Consider the following 23,960-nt stretch of genomic DNA (forward strand, 5'->3'; position numbering starts at 1 on the left):
GCCATCTGGATTCGAAATGTTAACTCTTTTCTCTCCATACAGATGCTGCCAGACCTGCTGAGATTTTCCAGCATTTTCTCTTTGACCCCAGAACATTACCTTGCTCTCTGATCAATAGCCCAGTGACAATACCACTATGCCACTGTCTCCAGGTTGCACGAACCAATTAATGGATCTTTCAGCAAGTCCTTAAATTCCCTGTAAAACTCCCACCCAAACCATCCGACCCAGGATCTTGGGGCAGCACGGTAGCATTGTGGTTAGCACAATTGCTTCACAGCTCCAGGGTCCCAGGTTCGATTCCCAGCTTGGGTCACTGTCTGTGCGGAGTTTGCACATCCTCCCCGTATGTGCGTGGGTTTCCTCCGGGTGCTCCGGTTTCCTCCCACAGTCCAAAGATGTGCAGGTTAGGTGGATTGGCCATGATAAATTGCCCTTAATGTCCAAAATTGCCCTTAGTGTTGGGTGGGGTTACTGGGTTATGGGGATAGGGTGGAGGTGTGGACCTTAGGTAGGGTGCTCTTTCGAAGAGCCGGTGCAGACTCGATGGGCCAAATGGCCTCCTTCTGCACTGTACATTCTTTGATTGTCTGGTTGGAGCTCCTTCATGGATATAGCCACCTCTCCTTTAGAGAAAGGAGCATTAAAGACCAATTGTTGATCCTTAAGCGCCGAAGGAAGTGAGGAGAAGGGCTCCATATAGAAACATACAGAGAAAATAGAAGCATGAGGAGGCCATTTGGCCCTTCGAGCCTGCTCCGCCATTTATTATGTCTGATGATCACGTTTAATACTCTGATCCCGCCTTCCCCCCCATATCCCCTGATCCCTTTAACCCCAAGAGCTATATCTAATTCCTTCTTGAAATTACACAACATTTGGGCCTCAACTACTTCCTGTGGGAGTGAATTCCACAGATTCCCCGCTCTCTGGGTGAAGAAATTTCTCCTCACCTCAGTCCTAAAAGGTTTAACCTTGATCCTCAAACTATGACCCCTAGTTCTGGACTCCCCCACCATCGGGAACATTCTTTCTGAATCTACCCGGTCTAATCCTGTTAGAGTTTTGTAAGTTTCTCTGAGATCCCCTCTCACTCTTCTAAACTCCAATGAATATAATCCTAACCAACATAGTCTCTCCTCATATGACAGTCCCGCCATCCCAGGAATCAGTCTGGTAAATCCTTGCTGCTCTCCCTCCATAGCAAGAACATCCTTCCTCAGATGACACCAAAACTGCCCACAATACTCTAGGTGTGGCCTCAGCAATTCCCTATAAAATGGCAGTAAAATATCTCTATTCCTAGACTCAAATCCTCTCGCTATGAAGGCCAACATACCATTTGCTTTCTTTATTGCCTGCTGTACCTGCGCGCTTGCTTTCAGCAACTGATGCACGAGGATATCAAGGTCTCGTTGATTATCCGCCTCTCTCAATTTACACCCATTCAAATAATAATCTACCTTCCTATTTTTGCTACCAAAGTGGATAACCTCACATTTAGCCACATTATACTACATGAACATGAGTGGAAACTTGCACTCTGATTGAAAAGACCAAATTGTGGGGATTAAGCTGGAGGGAGAATCTCTCGGAAAAACCTCAATGTGAAAATAGTTCTGGGGTTAAAAGTTACGAGACTGGGAAAAGTAAACATCAGAAATAAACCCCCAGGGGCTGAGAATCATTTTGGATTGGTTCCAGGATAGTAGAGGGTCCATTTGAGAGATGGTGTGAAGCAGGGATTTGCAGTTGTAGTACAAGTTAATCACACAAAACATAGAAAAATACAGCACAGAACACGCCCTTCGGCCTACGATGTTGTGCCGAACATTTGTCCTCGATTAAGAACAAATTAATCTACACCCCATCATTCTACCGTAATCCATGTACCTATCCAATAGCCGCTTGAAGGTTCCTAATGTTTCCGACTCAACTACTTCCACAGGCAGTGCATTCCATGCCCCCAGTACTCTCTGGGTAATGAACCGACCTCTGACATCCCCCCTATATCTTCCACCATTCACCTTAAATTTATGTCCCCTTGTAATGGTGTGTTCCACCCGGGGAAAAAGTCTCTGACTGTCTACTCTATCTATTACCCTGATCATCTTATAAACCTCTATCAAGTCGCCCCTCATCCTTCTCCGTTCTAATGAGAAAAGGCCCAGCACCCTCAACCTTTCCTCATCAGACCTACTCTCCATTCCAGGCAACATCCTGGAAAATCTACTTTGCACCTTTTCCAAAGCTTCCACATCCTTCCTAAAATTAAGCAACTAGAACTGCACACAGTACTCCAAATGTGACCTTACCAAGGTTTTGTACAGCTGCATCATCACCTCAAGGCTCTTAAATTCAATCCCTCTGCTAATGAACACGAGCACACCATAGGCCTTCTTCACAGCTCTATCCACTTGAAAGGCAACTTTCAAAGATCCATGAACATAGACCCCAAGATCTCTCTGCTCCTCCACATTGCCAAGAACCCTACCGTTAACCCTGTATTCCGCATTCATATTTTTCCTTCCAAAATGGACAACGTCACACCTTTCAGGGTTAAACTCCATATGCCACTTCTCAGCCCAGCTCTGCATCCTATCTATGTCTCTTTGCAGCCGACAACAGCCCTCCTCACTATCCACAACTCCACCAATCTTCGTATCGTCTGCAAATTTACTGACCCACCCTTCAAGTCTCTCATCCAAGTCATTAATGAAAATCACAAACAGCAGAGGACCCAGACCTGATCCCTGCGGTACACCACAGGTAACTGGGCTCCAGGCTGAATATTTGCCATCCACCACCACTCTCTGACTTCTATTGGTTAGCCAGTTCATTATCCAACTGGCCAAATTTCCCACTATCCCATGCCTCCTTACTTTCTACATAAGCCTACCATGGGGAACCTTATCAAATGCCTTACTAAAATCCATGTACACTACATCCACTGCTTTACCTTCATCCACATGCTTGGTCACCTCCTCAAATAATTCAATAAGACTTGTGAGGCAAGACCTACCCCTCACAAATCCATGCTGATGATCTCTAATCAAGCAGTGTCGTTCCAGATGCTCAGAAATCCTGTCCCTCAGTACCCTTTCCATTACTTTGCCTACCACAGAAGTAAGACTAACTGGCCTGTAATTCCCAGGGTTATCCCTATTCCCTTTTTTGAACAGGGGCAAGACATTCGCCACTCTCCAATCCCCTGGTACCACCCCTGTTGACAGTGAGGACGAAAAGATCATTGCCAACGGCTCTGCAATTTCATCTCTTGCTTTCCATAGAATCCTTGGATATATCCCATCATGCCCGGGGGACTTGTCTATCCTCATGTTTTTCAAACTGCGCAACAAATCTTCCTTCCTAACAAGTATCTCCTCGAGCTTACCAGTCTGTTTCACACTGTCCTCTCCAACAATATGGCCCCTCTCATTCATAAATACTTCAGAAAAGTACTTGTTCAAGACCTCTCCTACCTCTTCAGACTCAATACACAATCTCCCATTACTGTCCTTGATCGGACCCATCCTCGCTCTAGCCATTCTCATATTTCTCACATTTGTGTAAAAGGCCTTGGGGTTTTCCTTGATTCTGCCCGCCAAAGGTTTTTCATGCCCTCTCTTAGCCCTCTCTTAGCTCTCCTAATCCTTTTCTTCAGTTCCCTCCTGGCTATCTTGTATCCCTTAAGCGCCCTGTCTGAACCTTGTTTCCTCAGCCTTACAAGACATTCAACCTCTCTTGTCAACCACGGTTCCCTCACTTGACCATCTCTTCCCTGCCTGACAGGGACATACATATCAAGGACACGTAGGGCGCGATTCTTCGCTCCCCACGCCGGGTGGGAGAATCGCGGGAGGGCCGGGTGATTCACGACACGCTTCCCTGGCACCCCCCCCGCGATTCTCCCACGCCCCCCAAAATGGCCTGTCGCGTTTTGCGTGACGCTGCTCGGAGAATCGGCGCTCGCCGTTTTTCACGGCGACCGGCGATTCTCCGGCCCGGATGGGCCGAGTGGCCTGGCGAACCCGACTGGTTCACGCTGGCGTCAACCACACCTGGTCGCTGCCAGCGTGAAGATCGCGCGACCGGTAAGTGTGGGGCCTGTGGGGGGACGGAGGGAGGATCGAGCGCCACGGGCGTGCTCATGAGGTGACTGGCCCGCGATTGGTGCCCACCGATCGTTGGGCCGGCGTCTCTAAGAGACGCACTCTTTTCCCTCCGCCGCCCCGCAAGATCAAGCCGCCATGTCTTGCGAGGCAGCGGAGGGGAAGACGGCAACTGCACATGCGCGGGTTGGAGCCAGCCAACCTGCGCATGCGCGGCTGACGTCACTTAGGCGCCGCCGGCCGCGTCATTCTTGGCACGCCACTTTGACGCAAGCGTCAAGGCCCGGCGCGCGAGATTCACGCACCGCCACTTCTAGCCCCCCGGGGGTGAGGGGGGGTGGGGGAGAATAGGGGGCAAGGAGCGGCCTCCGACGCCGGAATGAAACACTCCTGGTTTCACTCCGGCGTCGGCTGTTTCTCTCCGTTTCGAAGAATCGCGCCCGTAGTATCTGTTCCTTGAACAAGTTCCACATTTCAATTGTGTCCTTCCCTGACAGCCTATGTTCCCAACTTATGTACTTCAGTTCTTGTCTGACAGCATCGTATTTACCCTTCCCCCAATTGTAAACCTTGCCCTGTTGCACCTATCCCTCTCCATTACTAAAGTGAAAGTCACAGAATTGTGGTCACTATCTCCAAAATGCTCCTCCACTAACAAATCTATCACTTGCCCTTGTTCATTACCAAGTACCAAATCCGATATGGCCTCCCCTCTGGTCGGACAATCTACATACTGTGTTAGAAAAGCTTCCTGGACACACTGCACAAACACTACCCCATCCAAACTATTTGATCTCAAGAGTTTCCACTCAATGTTTGGGAAGTTGAAGTCACCCATGACTACTACCCTGTGACTTCTGCACCTTTCCAAAATCTGTTTCCCAATCTGTTCCTCCACATCTCTGCTGCTATTGGGGGGCCTATAGAAAACTCCCAACAAGGTGACTGCTCCTTTCCTATTTCTGACTTCAACCCATATTACCTCAGTAGGCAGATCCCCCTCGAACTGCCTTTCTGCAGCTGTTATACTATCTCTCATTAACAATGCCACCCCCCCCCCCCCCCCCACCTTTTTTACTATCCTCCCTAATCTTATTGAAACATCTATAACCAGGGACCTCCAACAACCATTTCTGCCCCTCTTCTATCCAAGTTTCCGTGATGGCCACCATATCGTAGTCCCAAGTACTCATCCATGCCTTAAGTTCAACTACATTATTCCTGATGCTTCTTGCATTGAAGTATACACACTTCAACCCATCTCCATGCCTGCAAGTACTCTCCTTTGTCAGTGTTACCTTCCCCACTGCATCACTACACGCTTTGGCATCCTGAACATCGGCTTCCTTAGTTGCTGGACTACAAATCCGGTTCCCATTCGCCTGCCAAATTAGTTCAAACCCTCCCGAAGAGTGCTAGAAAACCTCTCTCCCAGGATATTGGTGCCCCTCTGGTTCGGATGCAATCCCTCCTGCTTGTACAGGTCGCACCTTCCCCAGAATGCGCTCCAATTATCCAAATACCTGAAGCCCTCCCTCCTACACCATTCCTGCAGCCACATGTTCAACTGCACTCTCTCCCTATTCCTAGCCTCGCTATCACGTTAGTCCAGCAACAAACCAGAGATGACAACTCTGTCTGTCCTGGCTTTTAACTTCCACCCTAACTCCCTAAACTCGTTTATTACATCCACACCCCTTTTCCTAGCTACGTCGTTGGTACCAATGTGCACCACGACTTCTGGCTGCTCCCCCTCCCCCTTAAGGATCCTGAAGACACTATCCGAGACATCCCTGGACCTGGCACCCGGAGGCAACATATCTTCCGGGAGTCTCGCTCGAGACCACAGAATCTCTTATCTATTCCCCTAACCATTGAATCTCCTATTACTATTGCTTTTCTATTCTCCCCCTTCCCTTCTGAGCCCCAGAGCCAGACTCAGTACCAGAGTCCTGGCCGCTGGGGCCTTCCCCCAGTAGGTCATCCCCCCCATCAGCATCCAAAACGGTATACTTGTTTTGAAGGTGAACGGCCACGAGGGATCCCTGCACTGTCTGCCTGTTAGTTTTCTTTCCCCTGACTGTAACCCAGCTACTCTTGTCCAGTACCTTGGGTGTGGCTACCTCCCTGTAACTCTTCTCGATAACCCCCTCTGCCTTCTGGATGATCCGAAGTTCATCCAGCTCCAGCTCCAGTTCCCTAACACGGTCTCTGAGGAGCTGGAGTTGGCTGCACTTCCCGCAGGTATAGTCAGCGGGGACACCGGTGGTATCCCTCATCACCCACATCCTACAGGAGGGGCGTGCAACTGCCCTAGCCTCCATCCCCTCTTACCTTACAGAATACAGCTGCCCTGTGGACCAACTGGAACTCCGCCCTCCCACTCTGCTCCCAGTCAGCTGTAGTCTCGGTAAACTCCCGGCTCCCTTCACCCTCTTTGAGGAAATGTAGGAAATGAAATGTAAAGGAGCACCTTACTCCCTTTTCACCGAACTCCCTCAGTCACCAAACTCTCACTATAGCACTCAAAATGCACCCAAATTCAGCACTCAGTGCAAACATAAGGGGAGAGTTTTGTCCTGCATGAATTGCCTCCTGAAAAAGCAATTTTTTTATTGTTTCACAGAATTAGAATATCCTTGACAGGGCCAGCATTTGTTGACCGTCCTTAATTACCTTTGAGAAGGTCGTGGTGAACCACCTTTATGAGCCGCTATAGTCCATATGGTACAGGTACACCCTCAGAACTGTTAAGGAGGGAGTTCCAGGATCATGACCTATCGACAGTGAAGCAATGATGATATATTGGTGTGTGGTTTGGAGGGGAAATTGCAGGTGGTCGTGTTTATCTACACCTGTTGCCCTTGGCCTTGGAGATGGTAGAGGTTCCAGGTTTGGAAGTTGCTTATCCAAACACCATCCAAACAGCTTAATCAATGTTGCTTTTAGAATATATGTTCCAGTACAATTCTCAAACTGTGATATCATGGGTGGGATTCTTCGGAAACCGGCGGGCCGGGCAACTCCGGCGTGAAGGAGTGGTGTGAACCACTCCAGCATTGGGCCGCTCCGAAGATGCGGAATCCTCGCACCTTGAGGGGCCAGTGCCGGAGTGATTTGTGCGGCGCCGGCCGGCGTGGAAGTGGCTTGGCGCCACACTAACCGGCGCCGAAGGGCCTCCACTGGCCGGCATGAGTTGGCGCATTCGCAGGAGTGCCAGCGTGTGCTTGCCATCGTGGACCAGTACGCCAGCCGGCGCGGAGGAATAGACTGCTCCCATGGCAGAGGTCCGCCCATGGATCAGTGAGTTCCGATCGTGGGCCAGGCCACCATGGGGGCAACCCCTGGGGCCAGATCCCCCCGAGGACCCTGGAGTCCGCCCACGGAGCCAGGTCACGCGGGTAAGGACCTGTCGTAACATACGCCGACGTGACCCGCCGAAAACGGGCGGCCACTTGGCCCATCACGATACGGAGAATTGCCGCTGCTAGCGGCTGCCGACCGGCGGTTCTCCGACCCAGCGGGAGGGGTCAGAGAATCCTGCCCCTTGTGTCACCCTCAGCTAATCAGCACTGGGAGTTCAAATTGATTTTTGAAAGATATCAGGCTCTATAAGAATCATTAAAATCATTAATACATATTGTATCATTCTGGTAGGCCCAAAATACAGAAATAATAGATCCTGGAACTCCCTCCCTACCAACTCTGAGGGCGTGTCTATATCACATGGACTGCAGCGGCTGAAGAAGATGGTTCACCACCAACTTCTCAAAGGCACTTAGGGATGGGCAACAAATATTGGCCCAGCCAGGGATATCCTTAACCTGTGAAAGAATATAAAAACTAAATACTTTTTCATGAGGCAATTTATACTCTAACCTATAGAACAAAACTCTCCCCTTAACTTTGACCAATGTCTGTGATCAATCTCTATCATTGAGACTCTGTCAAAACTGAGACAGAATATAAGAAACACCCTCAATGGTGGTGACCTTTGGGGAACCATTCGTCCAAAGTCACCTGTACTTCCCACAACACTGACTCCACATCGCGCCTCAAATACTTACACACTGGATATTAAAATGTTATTCTTTTTCTTTTCTATGTGGTGGCTCTTCTTTCTGAAGCAATCTGTTAAAACACTCAGTTATAGAACAAAGAACAAAGAAAATTACAGCACAGGAACAGGCCCTTCGGCCCTCCCAGCCTGCGCCGATCCAGATCCTTTATCTCAACCTGTCTCCTATTTTCCAAGGTCTACTTCCCTCTGTTCCCCGCCCGTTCATATATCTGTCTAGATGCATCTTAAATGATGCTATCGTGCCCGCCTCTACCACCTCCGTTGGTAAGGCGTTCCAGGCACCCACCACCCACCAGTAACATCTTAGAGTAACTGGCGATGTACAATACATGTCAACCCTGCAAAACTCATATCCCCAGAATGAATAAAAGCCTGTGACCTACCAAGCTACAAATTCCTTTTACACTTTTGCATAGTTGCACTAAATTAAAATGTTTGGTTCACATTTTGTATCAAATTTATATAAATATCAACAAAATAGTTTATAAACTGCAAAATTAAAAGATCAAACTGAAATTATTGCTCTTTATAATATAACAATCTTTCCAACATTTTGTGCAAATTATCATCGCTTATGGTGGGTAAACTTTAGCAGCACTGACAGGAAGCCATCTGTCAAAAAGGTCATATGGGTGTTTGAGGTTTGAGTGCAACCTACTTGTGCTGTTGAAGAAGCTGTGAGATGGCGGAGAGTAAGGCAGAGCTACATGCAGGGTACTCCGCTCAGTTAAAATGTAGAAGCACCTTCTCCTTGCTGGAATCCATTCTTTCCATGGGTTATCCAGAACATTTAGCGTAAGTAATTGGACCGTAACTTTTTAAATTTACTTTACTGATGGTTGGATTCTTCATCCATTGGATCTGGAACTTATAAAAGATTTGACAGCTGTTTTTACAAAAATGTTCAGAAATGGCTTTAATTGTTCAAGATTTTAGTGAGATTAGAGAATTAGTAACCAGTGAACACAGGTTTATGTCAATTAGCAAAAGAACCCGAGGTGAGATAGAGAGAATTTTTGTTAGGCAGTAAATTGTGGGCTGGGATTATCTGTCCCGGTGCTGCTGCTGGTGAGGATGAAGAATCTGGCAATCCGCCAAACCTCCGATTCTCTGCAGCAGGACCCGAGAATTCCGCTGCCGTGAACAGACGGAGAATCCTGCCCGGGATCTGCAGTGTGCTGCATGAGAGGGCAGGAGAAGCAGGTTCAAAAATAAATTTCAAAAGACAATTGGATAAATACTTGAAGGGGGAAAGAACTCTGGACAAAAGGCAGGGGGCACTTAATTGGGTAGCTCCTTCAAAGAGCTAGCACAGACATGTAGGCCAAATGGCCTTCTCTGTGTAATATCTTTGTATTTCTCTGAGAGTAATATTGACTGTGACATAGCAGCTGTTTAATGAACTAATAAGCTACAATATGATTAAGAGTTAGACACATTTATGGAGGAGTTTTTTCAGTTCATTTATTTTATTCTGGTAATAACAAACCTTCAATGCCATAATTAGAAAACCCAAAAGCTTCATCTAAACAGTGATGAATGAAGGGGTAATACTTGGGCCAATAGTTAAATGGAACAATTAGATAACTTTCACCATCTCCCAGGCCATTTATTTAGAGATTTCCACACTGAGAGTTCAAAACAAACTTTGTTTCTGAAAGAAATGCTTTTAATTCTGCACCTGCCGATTGTAAAATAATTCTCGCATCGGGGAACCGTGGATCAGACTTTGCAAAACAAGTACCTCACATTTTCAAAGCAAGCTATATTTAATACTTTGGCCAGAACATTGCTCAGAGAGTTTGTGGCTTTATGTATAAAAACAAAAACAAAATCAAGTTGACAACAAAGTCACATCTGGAATATTAAAGAAAGAACTTTCATTTCCTGAACACCTTTTGTGAGCGTAGGAGGTTCCAAAGACCTTCACAATCAACAATGTAGCCCCAAAGTGTAGTTACTGTTGCAATATATGGGACTGAATGTAATGATGTGCTGGTCGAGAGGAGCAATATAACTTAGCTGGTCAGATTTTTCAGGACAGTATCTGAGATAAGGGGTGAACGGTTATTGGTAAGGAGAACAATGTGTTATCACGTGAACCATGACCATTTTAAATTCAGCTTGTATTGCTGAAATAATTCAATCTGCCTCTTTAATATGCAAATTATTATCTGTAATGAACTCCAATTGGCTTTATTGGTTGGCCAATTGGAGTATGAGCTCCCTCAATGATAGCTCATTGAGGGGGCCCATATAATCACCTGTGTAGGCTTTGTGAGAGTCTTAAGTTGACTGGACTGCTAGCAGCACTGTTTGTAGCTGCTCCTGTAATATCATTATTGTAAATAAATATTGGTGTGGTGACGGAACTCCTGCCTCCCGTGGATTACTACAGTGGCGACGAGGTAAACTACGAATTTTGCGGAGACCAGCTGCCGCACTCGGAGGGTAAGCCTTGCCATTTTAAAAATGCCGTTTTTTGGGAGGTTAGAGGCATTCGACCCGGCTATTGAGGACTGGTCCCAGTATATGGAGAGAATGTGTTACTTCTTCCGGGCAAATGATATACTGACAGACGAAAGGAGACAGCTTATCCTGCTGTCGGCTTGCGGACCCTCCGCTTTCGCCATTATACGTAGTCTGACTTATCCCGATGCGCCGGACACGAAAACTTTCCAAGAAGTAACGGAATTGGTGAAAGAGCACTACGACCCAAAACCACCCCTCATTTTGTATAGGTACAGATTCTACACAGCAAAGCGGGAAGACAGGGAGTCAGCCACAAATTTCTTGACCCGCCTGAGAAGGCTGGCGGAAAAATGTGAGTTCAGCCCGACGCTAAATGAAATGCTTCGGGACCGGTTAGTGTGTGGTATAAACGACTTCACAATACAGAAACGCCTGTTGGCGGAAACGGAGCTAGACTGCAGGCAGGCGTTACAGCTCGCACTGTCCCTAGAAAAGGCAGCAAGTGGGGCGCAGGAACTACAGGGCATGCCAATGGAGGTAGATACCTGTGAGAGGGACTACCACAACGGGTCCTGCTACCAGATAGCCACTCTCAGGAAAAACCTGAGGAATAGAGGGAAAAAGGAAAACCCCAGAACTGCCCCCAAGTCTGCCAGGACTAACTGGAGACAGGGACGTACCGGCTGAGGCTCCCCCAACAGAGAAGGACCGTTTCTGGCACCAGACAGAGTGGGGTAACAACGACAGAAACCCTAGAAGGAGGTGGCAAAAGAGGAATAGCAGGTGGGGACGCAGGGAAGTACACAACCTAGATGCCCCATCCTCCTCTGAAGGGGAACAATTATATAATATTACAACGAAGAAAGCAGAACCCATTAGGATTACCCCACGGGTGAACGGGCGGCCGACAATAATGGAAATAGACACGGGTGCGGCTGTATCAGTAATGGGAGTGGCAGCATTTAGAAAAATCAAAGATGGACTCCAGCCACTAACCCTAACAAAAACATCGTCGAAACTTAAAACCTACACAGGGGAACCCCTGGAAGTTCTAGGCACGACTCATGTACCTGTGGAATATGAGAAACAATTGCTCAGATTACCGTTGACGATAGTGGAGGGCTCCGGACCGAGCTTAATTGGACGGAACTGGCTGAAAGACCTAAAATTAGATTGGATGAAAATTCTCCAGAGTGGAAGCGGGCAGTTGAGTGGAGTACTCCAAAACTACCCGGAGGTCTTCCAGGAAGGTTTGGGGGAAATCATAGGCGCCAAAGCAACTTTGCACGTGGACCCAGAAGCCCTTCCGAAATTTTGTAAGGCCAGGTCGGTACCTTTTGCATTAAGGAAGAAAGTAGATGACGAAATAGAAAGGTTACGGCGCGACGGCATTATCAGACCAGTACAGTTTTCGGAATGGGCAGCGCCGGTGATACCAATTTTGAAGCCAGACGGCTCGATACGTCTCTGTGGGGATTTCAAACAGACAGTAAACAAATACGCACTGCTGGACAAATACCCAATCCCAAAAATAGACGACCTATATGCCAAATTGGCAGGTGGGCTTTTGTTCATGAAACTAGACATGAGCCATGCCTACCTGCAGTTAAAACTGGACAAGGGCTCCCAGAAGTTCGCTACGATCAACACCCTGAAGGGCCTTTTTCGTTATACTAGGCTACCTTTTGGAGTGTCATCAGCCTGCGCTATATTCCAGCGTACGATGGAAAATATTATGCAGGGACTACCGCAGGTGGCGATTTATTTGGACGATGTCTTAATCACGGAATTAAACAGGGAACACTTAAGGAACCTGGAGGAAGTGCTCAGGCATTTCGCAAAGGCAGGCATACGGCTAAAAAGGGAAAAATGTGTTTTTCTGGCCCCACAAGTGACGTACCTGGGATATAGAGTAGATGAGTCAGGCTTACATCCATTAGAAGACAGAGTAAGGGCAATAAAAGAAGCCCCAGCTCCCACCACGGTCCAGGAGTTACGATCATTTCTAGGGTTGGTAACCTATTATGGAAAATTTATTGAAAATAGGGCATCCATCCTAGAACCCCTCCACCAGCTACCAAACAAGGGGCAAGAATGGAAATGGTCCACCCGTCAAAACCGAGCATTTAGGGACATTAAGGAACAGCTGTCATCCGAAAATGTCCTAGAGCATTATGACCCAAGGAAGGAGTTGGTGGTCACATGTGATGCATCCCCCTATGGGGTAGGAGCCGTCTTAGCCCATAGAGGAAGGAATGGGGAAGAACGGCCAGCCTATGCTTCGAGGACCTTGGCGATGGCTTAGAGGAAGTACGCCCAAATCGAGAAGGAAGGACTGGCGGTGATATTCGCAGTAAAAAAATTTCACCAGTATCTGTACGGGCGGAAATTCATCATAGTGACGGACCATAAGCCGTTATTAGGGTTATTAAAAGAAGACAAGTCAATACCCCCGATTGCATCAGCTAGAATCCAACGCTGGGCGTTGCTACTGGCGGTGTATAGATACATTCTGGAGCACAGACCGGGAACGCGAGTAGCAAATGCAGATGCTTTGAGCAGACTTCCCCTCCCGGACACTCCGCCGCAAATACCAAAAGTAGAGGAGACAGTAATGACTCTAAATTTTTTGGACACCCTACCAGTAGACGCACAACATATTCGGTTGTGGACGCAAAAAGACTCAGTTTTAGCCAAGATGAAGCATTTACTGCTAACAGGGGAACTGGAAAGACCAGTGGAGCCCCAGATGCACCCATACTGGAGCAGAAGGGACCAAATAACCGTAGAAGACGGTATCCTATTATGGGGAGCCCGGGTAATTGTCCCAGCTCAGGGCCGTCAGGCAATCTTAACTGAGTTACATCACGGACACCCAGGGGTGTCTAAAATGAAGATGCTAGCTCGAAGCTACGTTTGGTGGCCAGGTTTGGACACAGACATAGCAGCCTTGGTACGTCGGTGCCAGGAGTGCCAACAGGGGCAAAGAGTGCCACCAGCAGCGCCATTGCACCCGTGGGAATGGCCAGGCAGACCGTGGACCCGCCTGCATATTGACCACGCCGGCCCTTTCATGGGCTCAATGTTTTTGGTGATAGTGGACGCCCACTCCAAATGGTTGGACGTCCACCGGGTAAACACGGCAAGCGCAGCATCGACAATTGAAAAGCTCAGGGCCTCGTTTACAACACATAGACTTCCGGAGGTATTGGTGTCGGACAACGGAACGGCATTCACAAGTGGGGAATTTGGGAAATTCCTGAAGGAAAACGGAGTCCGTCACATCAAAACGGCCCCTTACCATCCAGCGACCAACGGCCTGGCAGAGAGAGCGGTCCAGACACTTAAAGCGGGACTCAAGAAGCAGCCGGCAGCGTCAATAGACACAAAGCTCTCCCGCTGGCTGTTTGATTACAGGACCACACCGCATTCCACAACGGGCATACCGCCAGCTGAACTCTTAATGGGAAGGCGGCTGCGAACGAGGCTGAGTCTCCTTTTCCCAAATTTAACGGGGAAAGTGGAGAAACAACAGGAGGCCCAACGCAGGGGGCATGATAATAGTCGGCAGCAGAGACATTTCCAGGTGGGGGCACTGGTTTGGGTCAAGAATTATGGGAATGACCAACGTGGGTCAAAGGCACGGTAGAGTCCCAAACAAGGCCCATATCCTATGAGGTTTCAATAGGTGGTAAGGTGCTGAAGAAACACCTAGACCAAATAAGGGCAGCGGAACCACACCTGGAGGCAGGCGAAGCAGGACCGCCTCAAGCTGGGATAGCCCAGATGGAAAGGATACCCACACCCCAGCCCCGAGCAATTTCTCCAGACCCCATCATCCAGTCATCAGAGTTGGAGATGGACACACTCGACGAGGCCGCCGCGACACCTCTCCCCGAGGAGGAGGAAGAACAACTTCCAAGGAGGTCGTCAAGGAAAAGACGGGCACCTATAAGGTACACCCCGCCCACTTCGGAGAATGACCCGGCGGACGACACAGAGGTGACAGACCCAGACATGAGGAGCAGGAAGAAGCTCAGAGGAATGCCAGCTGGCAGGAATTCCTCGGACCTTGGGGGGGAGGGGTGTAATGAACTCCAATTGGCTTTATTGGTTGGCCAATTGGAGTATGAGCTCCCTCAATGATAGCTCATTGAGGGGGCCCATATAATCACCTGTGTAGGCTTTGTGAGAGTCTTAAGTTGACTGGACTGCTAGCAGCACTGTTTGTAGCTGCTCCTGTAATATCGTTATTGTAAATAAATATTGGTGTGGTGATGGAACTCATGCCTCCCGTGGATTACTACATTATCCGTTTTGCCAAACAGGCCCACAAAGTTAAGTTTGAAATTATTTTGGTGGAACCAAGAGGAATAATCTGATTGGCCAGAAGCTCTAGCAGTTCTGTCAGTGCCAGACCTCAGTATTGGCCACAGCTGGGACTGGAAGGAGCAGCAGGAAGTTACATAATGGCTGCCAGAGAAGGATCAGTCTATAAGACCATAAGACATAGAAGCAGAATTAGGCCACTCAGCCCATCGAGTCTTCTCCGCCATTCAACCATGGCTGATATTTTTCTCATCCCCATTCTCCCCATAACCTCTGACCCCCTTATTGATCAGCCCTGGGCTTCTAGGTTGGAGAGGGATCAGAGAACGCACGGTGAAAAATGGGGGGGGTGGGGAAGTAGGTTTTAGTGGGAAGACTGTGAAGAATGAAGGTGACCTGTGTGCCTCTGATGCACAAAAGGCACACCCCAATTGATTCCGCCTTTTTCAACTGGACCTTAAAAACCGACCTGCTCACCCCCGGCCTCCTGCTCACACCAACAGACTAATGGTGTGGACAGTGTAATAACCCAGTCAGCTATTGGTCTTGCACTATTCATTGAATATAGCGGGTGGGCTGCTGATTATGGCATCTACCCATCTACCTGTAACCTGGAGCAGCTCATGGGTGGGTAAGAAGATGGTGGGCTGGGGACCTTCATATTTTATGTACCTCCCACTGAAATTGTGCCCTTGGGGGCTGTGAAATTTAGATATTTAGTATGTTGTCTTTGATTACAAGGGGATTTGAGCATAGAAACATAGAAAATAGGAGCAGGAGGCGGTCATTCAGCCTTTTCAGCCTGCTCCGCCAGTCATTGTGATCATGGCTGATCATCCAACTCTATAGCCTGTTCCCACCTTTCCTCCCATATCCTTTGGTCTCACTTGTCCCAAGACTTGTATCTAATTCCTTTTGAAAACATACAATGTTTTGGCCCCAACTACTTTCTGTAGTGGCAAATTCCATGGGCTTTCTCTGGGTGAAAGAATTTCTCCTCATCTCGGTCCTAAATGGTTTACCTCATATCCTCAGACTGTGACCCCTGGTTCTGGACACCTCCATTGGGAACATTCTTCTTGCATTTACCCTGTCCAGTCCTGTTGGAATTTTCTAGGTTTCTATGAGATCCCCCATCAGTCTTCTGAACTAATCCTAACTGACTCAATCTCTCCTCATATGGCGGTCCTGCCATCCATGAATCAGTCTGGTAAACGTTCTCTCCACTCCTTCTATCGAAAGAACATCCTTCCTCACATCAGGAGACCAAAACTGCAGACAATATTCCAGGTGTAGCCTCACCAAGGCCCTGTATAATTGCAGCAAGACTCGAATCCTCTCGCTATGAAGACCATTTGCCTTCTTTGCTGCATGCTGTACCTGCACGCTTACCTTCAGTGTCTAGTGGACAAGGACACACAGGACTTGTTGCATATAGGATAGGAGTAGAGATGTCTTATTTCAATTATATGGAGCCTTGGTGAGACTACGCCTGGCGTGTTGTGTGCAGTTTTGGTCCACTTACCTAAGGAAAGATATACTTGTAATAGAGGGAGTGCAGTGAATGTTCATCAAATAGATTTCTGGGGAGAAGGGATTGTCCTATGAGGAAAGATTAAATAGACTGGATCTTTATTCTCTGGGGTTTAGGAGAATGAGAGGTGATCTCATTCAATCAAACAAAATTCTTTGACAACACAGATGCAGAAAGGATATTTCTCTTGCCTGGGAGGGGGTGTGGTGAGACCACTGTCTCAGAATAAGAGGCAGGCCATTGAGGACTGGGATGAAGAGGAATTTGTTCACCCAGAGGGCTGTAGAAGCTGAGTCACTCAGTATGCTCAAGACAGAGATCAACATACTTCTACAAATTAGCAACATAAAGGGATAGGGGGATAATGCACAAAATGATGTTGAAGGAGAAGATCACCAGGATGTTGCCTGGTATGGAGGGAAAATCTTATGAGGAAAGGCTGATGGACTTGAGGTTGTTTTCGTTAGAGAGAAGAAGGTTAAGAGGTGACCTAATAGAGGCATACAAAATGATCAGAGGGTTAGATAGGGTGGACAGTGAGAGCCTTCTCGCGCGGATGGAGGCCGTGGAATGCCCTACCTGCAACAGTAGTGAACTCGCCAACATTGAGGGCATTTAAAAGTTTATTGGATAAGCATATGGATGATAAGGGCATAGTGTAGGTTAGATGGCCTTTAGTTTTTTCCATGTCGGTGCAACATTGAGGGCTGAAGGGCCTGTACTGCGCTGTATCGTTCTATGTTCTATTAGGCAGACTCTGAGTGAGCGGAGGAGTGAGCAGGAACGGTTGATTGGCCGGCTCGTCCTTTTTCTTATTTCTTACTGGTGTAATGGTTTCCCTTGATCACATGACTGGAAATCAACCACAGGACAAACTTTCATTCCATGGATCCACTCTTCCAGATCACACTCTGTGATGGAGATAAACTTTGCCCCTAATATCTGACTTTGTGAGTTACTGGTTTACCTGTGTCTCTGCAGACAGAAAGCTTTATCTGCGACTGGAGGAAGAACTGCACAAGAAGCTGCTGATTGGTGAGTGACGTGATGTTTACTGAACACGTTTTTTATTCTAAATCTAATAATCATAATAATCTTTATTGCCACAAGTAGGCTTACATTAACATTGCAATGAAGTTACTGTGAAAATCCCCTAGTCACCACATTCCGGCGCCTGTTTGGGTACAGAGGCAGAATTCAGAATGTCCAATTCACCTAACCCCGCACGTCTTTCGGGACTTGTGGGAGGCAACCGGAGCACCCGGAGGAAACCCACGCACACACGGGGAGGACGTGCAGACTCTGCACAGACAGTGACCCAGGCCGGGAATCGAACCTGGGACCCTGGAGCTGTGAAGCAACAGTGCTAACCACTGTGCTACCATGCTGCCCATCTGGTTTGTTTCATAATGTTTGTGAAATTTAAATTTGAATCAGTAGGTTTACATTCTGACACCTGAGCAGGCTGAACCAACCACTTCTGAAGTGTTCATTTTTGAGAAATTACAGAGGAGCTGGAGGAATTTGGAAGTTTTTCAGGAAGGAATCATCTATTTAGTATGCAGAAATGTGCAGAGGTTACGACAGACTGGACATTTGGCCCAACCAGTCTGTGTCACCATTCATAGAAATGGTCCAATCACAGGCAAAGCTGAGACAGCACAGAGCAGTGTTCCCAGTACTGATCCCACCAATGCAATCTGATCAACAACCTTAGACCAGCACTCTCTGTACCTTAGCCAAGTTTTTACCCACTCTAACATAATGCCTTTCACTCCATAGGCTTTAAGTTTCCTAAAAGAACTATGTGATGCTTTATCAAAAGCTTTCTAAAAGTCCATATGCACATCATCAACCATTCCCTGATTTAAGAACTCAATGAAGTGAGTCAATTTCAAGAGAGGGACGGGGTATTGGAAGGAGTGAATTGGAGGAGGGGGGGGCGAGGGAAGGAGAAAGGTGGGGAGGGGGGTGCTCTGGGAAGGGTGGACAGTGTTACCTCTCCAATCAGACAATCCTGGAACTGGATCCTGATATCCCAAGTGAAATGCAAAGGTATAATTGATGTTTGATGTTTTTTGCTAACTACATTTTTCTGGGCGTAATGAACAACCGTTGATTTTTGCAACAGTTAATCTAAGAGCGTCTATGATGTGATCTCACCACAATTCTGCAAAACTATAAATAGGGTGATCAGATATCACAACACAAGATAAAGACACTGCACCAGTTACATTCCTGCAAAATTAGGAAGAGTTCTTTTCTAATTGTTAATGCTGCTACATTATAAATGAAAACAAACTTTAACAGCTGGCCCTTATCTCCAGATTATCCTGGATTGCAGGTAATTCTTGTTCACAAAAATGAAAGTTGCTCATACAACAAATCTTGGTTAAAAAAAAAGCAGTGGGTGTGCGGGTTCAGCTTGTCCAGGATCAGTGTTGGAATGTTGTATCTGTTCACACACCACACAGACACTAAGATAGAAAAACAAACAGTCTGGGCAAGATCGAACTAAAAAACAATAGGATCTGTTTTGGGTGCTATCGTCAACCCTTAGAAACCCAACTCCCAGTTTAACTAAATTAATCGCACACACACAGACACACAACTACAGTCACAAACTTGAATCACAGAATAACACAATAAATGCCGAAGATATTAAAAATCATAACATTTTCTACACAACAGCAAGACGTGAGACATGGGAGGTGAGGCGCAAAAGCAGTTATCAACTTCAGAGGTTAAACATATACTAACTAGATTCAAAAAGAGGTAACAAAGTTTTTAAAACAGCGTGGTTGGGCAACTGAGACCCGAGGTGGATTCTCCGTCCCGCCAGCCAATGGGGTTTCCCATTCTGGGCAGCCCTACGCCGTCAGGAAATCCCTGGTTGTGGGTGCGCTGCCGGCACAACAGAGAATCCCGCCAGGAGAGAATCCAGCCCCTATTGTTTCGAATTCCTGGGTGGGATTCTCCAATCCTGGGGCTAAGTGTTGACGTTGTCGTAAACGCCGGAGCGTTTTATGACAGCGTCAACAGGCCCCTAGGATCATCGATCCTGCGCCGCACAGCAAGGCATTGGAGTGCCTCACGCTGCTCCAGTTGCCAATATGAGCATCAGGATGGGCGCCGCGGGTGTGGTGAATGTACATCATGTAATTCACACTGTATAGTATTGCGTTCACACTGTATAATGTTGTGTCCTTGAGGGCTCTGTCTGTGAGCCATTGCACGGCTCTGCCCACAGGGGGAGATGAGGAGCTTGTACAGGGCTCCATCCTCGGCTCCGCCCATGGCTCCGCCCATGGTCCCTCCCACTACCGGCAGTATAAAGTGCTGCAGCCTTGTGAGTCTGCCCTCAGTTCTTCTGGTCGTAGGCAGGCTCAGTTGTCAGTCTATTAAAGCCACAGTTTACTTCCTATCGTGTCTCGAGTGACTTGATGGGCACATCATTGGGTCCGCTTCGGCCCCGACACAACATGGCGGAGAGCTACAGTGGTCTGGCGCGGAGGAACATAGGCTCCCACTGGGATAAGCCTGCTCGCCGATTGGTAGGCCCCGATCGCGGGCCAGGCCACCGTGTAGGCTACCCCCGGAGTCAGATCCCCCCTTCCCCCCTCACCAGGCCACCTCCCACAACATGAACGCCAAGGTCTCGCTGGGTAGGACAATACGAGAGCGGCGCTAGAGGGACTTGGCCTAACATGGCAGGCACTCGGCCCTTCGCGCGGGGAGAATTGCCGGGGGGGGGGGGGGGGCTGCTACTGGCGCCGCGCCGACTGCACTGGCACCAATGGCGCTGATTCTCTGGTCATTGGAGAATCAGTGGACCGGCGTCAGAGCGGCGTCGCATCATTCGCCACCCCTCTGGTGATTCTCCGACTCGGCGTGGGGTCAGAGAATCCCGCCCCCTATCTATGCGGAATTTCAAGATGATACGTGCATATTGGGTGCCACATTTTCAGAAAGAGTTTCCAGCTGTTTGAGTTCTGAATTCTGCTCTGAATTTCTGTGTTTGAGGGACAGCTGGAGTATTTGCAGAACATCAGGGAGGATGTTTACATTCCAGGAAGTGATCACCACACAGGCAGAGAGGTTGAAGAAAGTAGGTGGGTGGCCATCTGGAAGAGTTGAAAGAGGGAGGAAGTGGAGGGTTCTTTGGGATATGAACCACTCTCAGACAGATACTCAACACTGGCGACTGCTGAGATTGGGTCCACCATGAAGGAGTGCAACCCAACCATTGCACCAGTGGACTAGAGACACAACAGGAGGAACCAGCAAAGACTAGAAACAATTACAGCAGATTTAAGCGGACAGACAGACATTTCTGTAGCTATCTCATTGTGAGCCCTGTGGAGTGTCTTCCCTCCCTGCTGTTAGGGTAAATGATATTCTGCAGAGGGTGCAGAATTTCCGTCAATGACAGAAAGGTTGTGGTGCACTTGGCACCAATGACATGGAAAGAGTAGGTCCTGGAATTGGATTTTAGGAGCGACGGAGAAGTTTAAAAGTGGAAACATTGAGACAGTAATCTCTGGATTGTCTCCACTGCCACTGTCATGAAATATGCCAATTGTGAGACTAGAGGGGTGGAGGCTGGAGCATCCACATGTGACTTGTTATCTCCAATAATACAGGTTTCAAAACCTGCACTTTTTTTGAGACAGTCTGTGACTAAAAGAGAAACTAAAACTGCAGATTCTGGGAAGGGGGCATGCCGGGGGTGGGGGGGGGGGGGGGGTGTGGTGGGGACTTTTTTACCTTTGGTTTCCTGGCTCTGGCATCGTATTTCTGCGAACATGCGAAACAGGAGCCTAAGCTCATCTCGGCTCTACTTAGCAAAGGAGCTTCAAAGGGCACTCAGAGTGAACTTTGCACATGAGCAGTGGGAGAGGCCACATCCGGAGTGAGCCATAGCCAGAGTGAGTTTGAAACTCAGGAATTTGAAACAGAGTAGGAATTTGGTGCAGAGCGATAATGGGTGTTTTTTGTATGTTCTGCTTGCTTTGTAACTTTTAAATCTTCAGAGAGGGGTCTTGCCATGCTGCAGTTGTGGCGACAAGGGTGAGTGCTGATTGGTAAGTAGTGGGTAAGGTCGGTAAGTCTTCACAACGTTTATCTTAACAGTGATAATATGTTTTGTGGTTTATAAACTGTAAGAGCTACAATTGGTGCTGTCGTGGACAAGGAAAGAAGAGACAGAGATAATTGGATATAGCACTGATGGCAAAGGGGTCAAAGGATATGGGGGAAGCGGGATTAGGCTATTGAGTTGGATGATCAGCCATGATCATAATGAATGGCGGAGCAGGCTTGAAGGGCCAAATGACTTCCTCCTGCTCCTATTTTTTCTATGCTTCTATTTAAAGCAGCTTCCAAAGCTTTAACCTAAAGGTGTGAATCATGGCAAGAGAGCTGAAAGCCTTGGTTTGCTCCTCCTGCTCCATGTGGGAAGCCAGGAACATTTCCATTCCCCGAAACCAGCATGTGTGCAGAACGTGTCCTCAGCAGGGCACACGGTGGTGCAGTGGGTTAGCACTGCTGTCTTACGGCGCCGAGGTCACAGGTTCGATCTCGGCTCTGGGTCACTGTCCGTGTGGAGTTTGCACATTCCCCCAGTGTTTGTGTGGGTTTCGCCCCCACAACCCAAAGATGTGCAGACTAGGTGGCTTGGCCAGGCTAGAATTGCCCCTTAATTGGAAAAATTAATAGGGTACTCTAAATTTATATAAAAAAATAAAGTTTCTCCAGCTACAGCTCTTGGAAGCCAGGGTCTCACAGTTGGAGAAATGGGTGGGGACACTGCGGAGCATTTGCAAGGTGGAGAATGTCATGGAGAGCACGTCGAGAGAGGTGGTCACATCACAGACTCAGACTCCACAGGCAGGCAGGGAATGGGTGACCACCAGGCAGAGCAAGAGAGATGGGCAGGCAGTGCAAGAATCTCCTATGGCCATTCCCCTGCAAAACAGATTTACCGCTTTGTATACTGTTCAGGGGAATGGCCTCTCTGGGAAAGCAGCAACAGTCAAATCTGTTGCACCATGGTTGGTTCTGCTGCAGAGGGAAGGAGTAAAAAGTGTGGGAATGTAATAGTTATAGGGTATTCAACTGTGAGCGGAATAGATAGGCATTTCTGTGGCCGCCAACGGGACTCCAGGATGGTATGTTCCCTCCTTGGCGCTTGGGTCAAGGATGTCTCGGAGCGGGTACAAGACATTCCGGAGGGGCAGGGTGAACAGCCAGAGGTTGTGGTACACATTGGTACCAACGACATAGGTAAAAAAAGGGATGAGGTCCTAAAAACAGAATATAGGCAGTTAGGAAGAAAGTTGAGAAGTCGGACCTCAAAGGTGGTGATCTCAAGATTACTAGCAGTGCTACATGCTAGTCGGAGTACAAATAGCAGGATATATCGGATGGATATGTGGCTGAAGAGATGGTGTGAGAGGGAGGGTTTAAGAATCCTGGGACATTGGGACCGGTTCTGGGGGAGGAGGAACCTGCGCAAACTGGACAGATTACACCTGGGCAGGAGCCGGACTGATGTCAAGGGAATGAGAACCTGTGCAAGGAGTCAGAGGAGGAGGAAACAAGGACAAAAACAAAAGACAGAAAGGGGAATAAGAAAAGTAATATAAGCAGGAAAACCAAGGGCCAGATTCAAACAGGGTCACGGTGAAATATTTTGGGAGCAAGACAAATTATGTTCAAAAGACAAGTTTAAAGACTTTGTGCCTTTAATGCGCCGAGCATTTGCAATAAAGCGGATGATCTAATCGTGCAAATAGATGTAAACTGGTGCGATAAATCAGGATTATGGAGACATGGCTACAGGGTGACCAGGGATGGAAATTAAACGGCCTGGGCTATTCGGTATTTAGGAAGGACAGGCAAAAAGTAAAAGGCGGTGGAGTGGCAGTGTTGGTTGAAGAGGAAATTAACACAATACTGAGGAAGGATATCAGCTTCAACAATGTCTGTATTGATGTATGGATTGAGTTGAGAAATACAAGGGGAAAGAAATGTTATGGGTATTGTATATAGATCCCCAACTGGAGTGGTGTTGTTGGGAATGGCGTTAAACTGTAAATTAGATATGCATGTGGTAAAGGAACATTTGTAATTATGGGTGATTTTAATCTGCATATAGATTGGGTAAATGAAATTAGTCACAATACCTTAGAGAAGGAATTCCTGGGATGGTTTTCTGGACCAATACATTGAGGAACCAAATAGAGAACAGGCCAACCTAGACTGGGTACTGTGTAATGAGAACGGAATCATTGGCTAGTTGTGAGGCATCTTGGGGATGAGCGACCATTATTTGATACAGTTTTTCATCAAGATGGAGAGTGATGTAGTTGATTCTGAAACTAGGGTTCTGAATCTTAATAAAGGAAACTACGATGATATGAGGCATGGA

General features: G+C 47.7%; 1 protein-coding gene across 1 annotated transcript in view; it reads left to right on the forward strand.

Annotated features, from left to right (window-relative positions):
- Nucleotides 1-8,920: 8,920 nt before the first annotated feature.
- The window catches only part of LOC119968698 (ubiquitin-associated and SH3 domain-containing protein A-like), a 231,182-nt gene continuing 216,142 nt past the window's right edge, over nt 8,921-23,960 (forward strand). Inside the window, exons 1-2 of the mRNA XM_038801292.1 lie at nt 8,921-8,988; nt 17,510-17,563. Of these exons, the coding sequence (XP_038657220.1) occupies nt 8,966-8,988; nt 17,510-17,563 (77 nt within the window). The 5' untranslated portion in view covers nt 8,921-8,965. The remainder of the gene's footprint in view (nt 8,989-17,509; nt 17,564-23,960) is intronic.

The sequence above is a fragment of the Scyliorhinus canicula genome, chromosome 7 (genome assembly GCF_902713615.1).
Source record: "Scyliorhinus canicula chromosome 7, sScyCan1.1, whole genome shotgun sequence".
In the NCBI taxonomy this organism is placed as follows: Eukaryota; Metazoa; Chordata; class Chondrichthyes; order Carcharhiniformes; family Scyliorhinidae; genus Scyliorhinus; species Scyliorhinus canicula.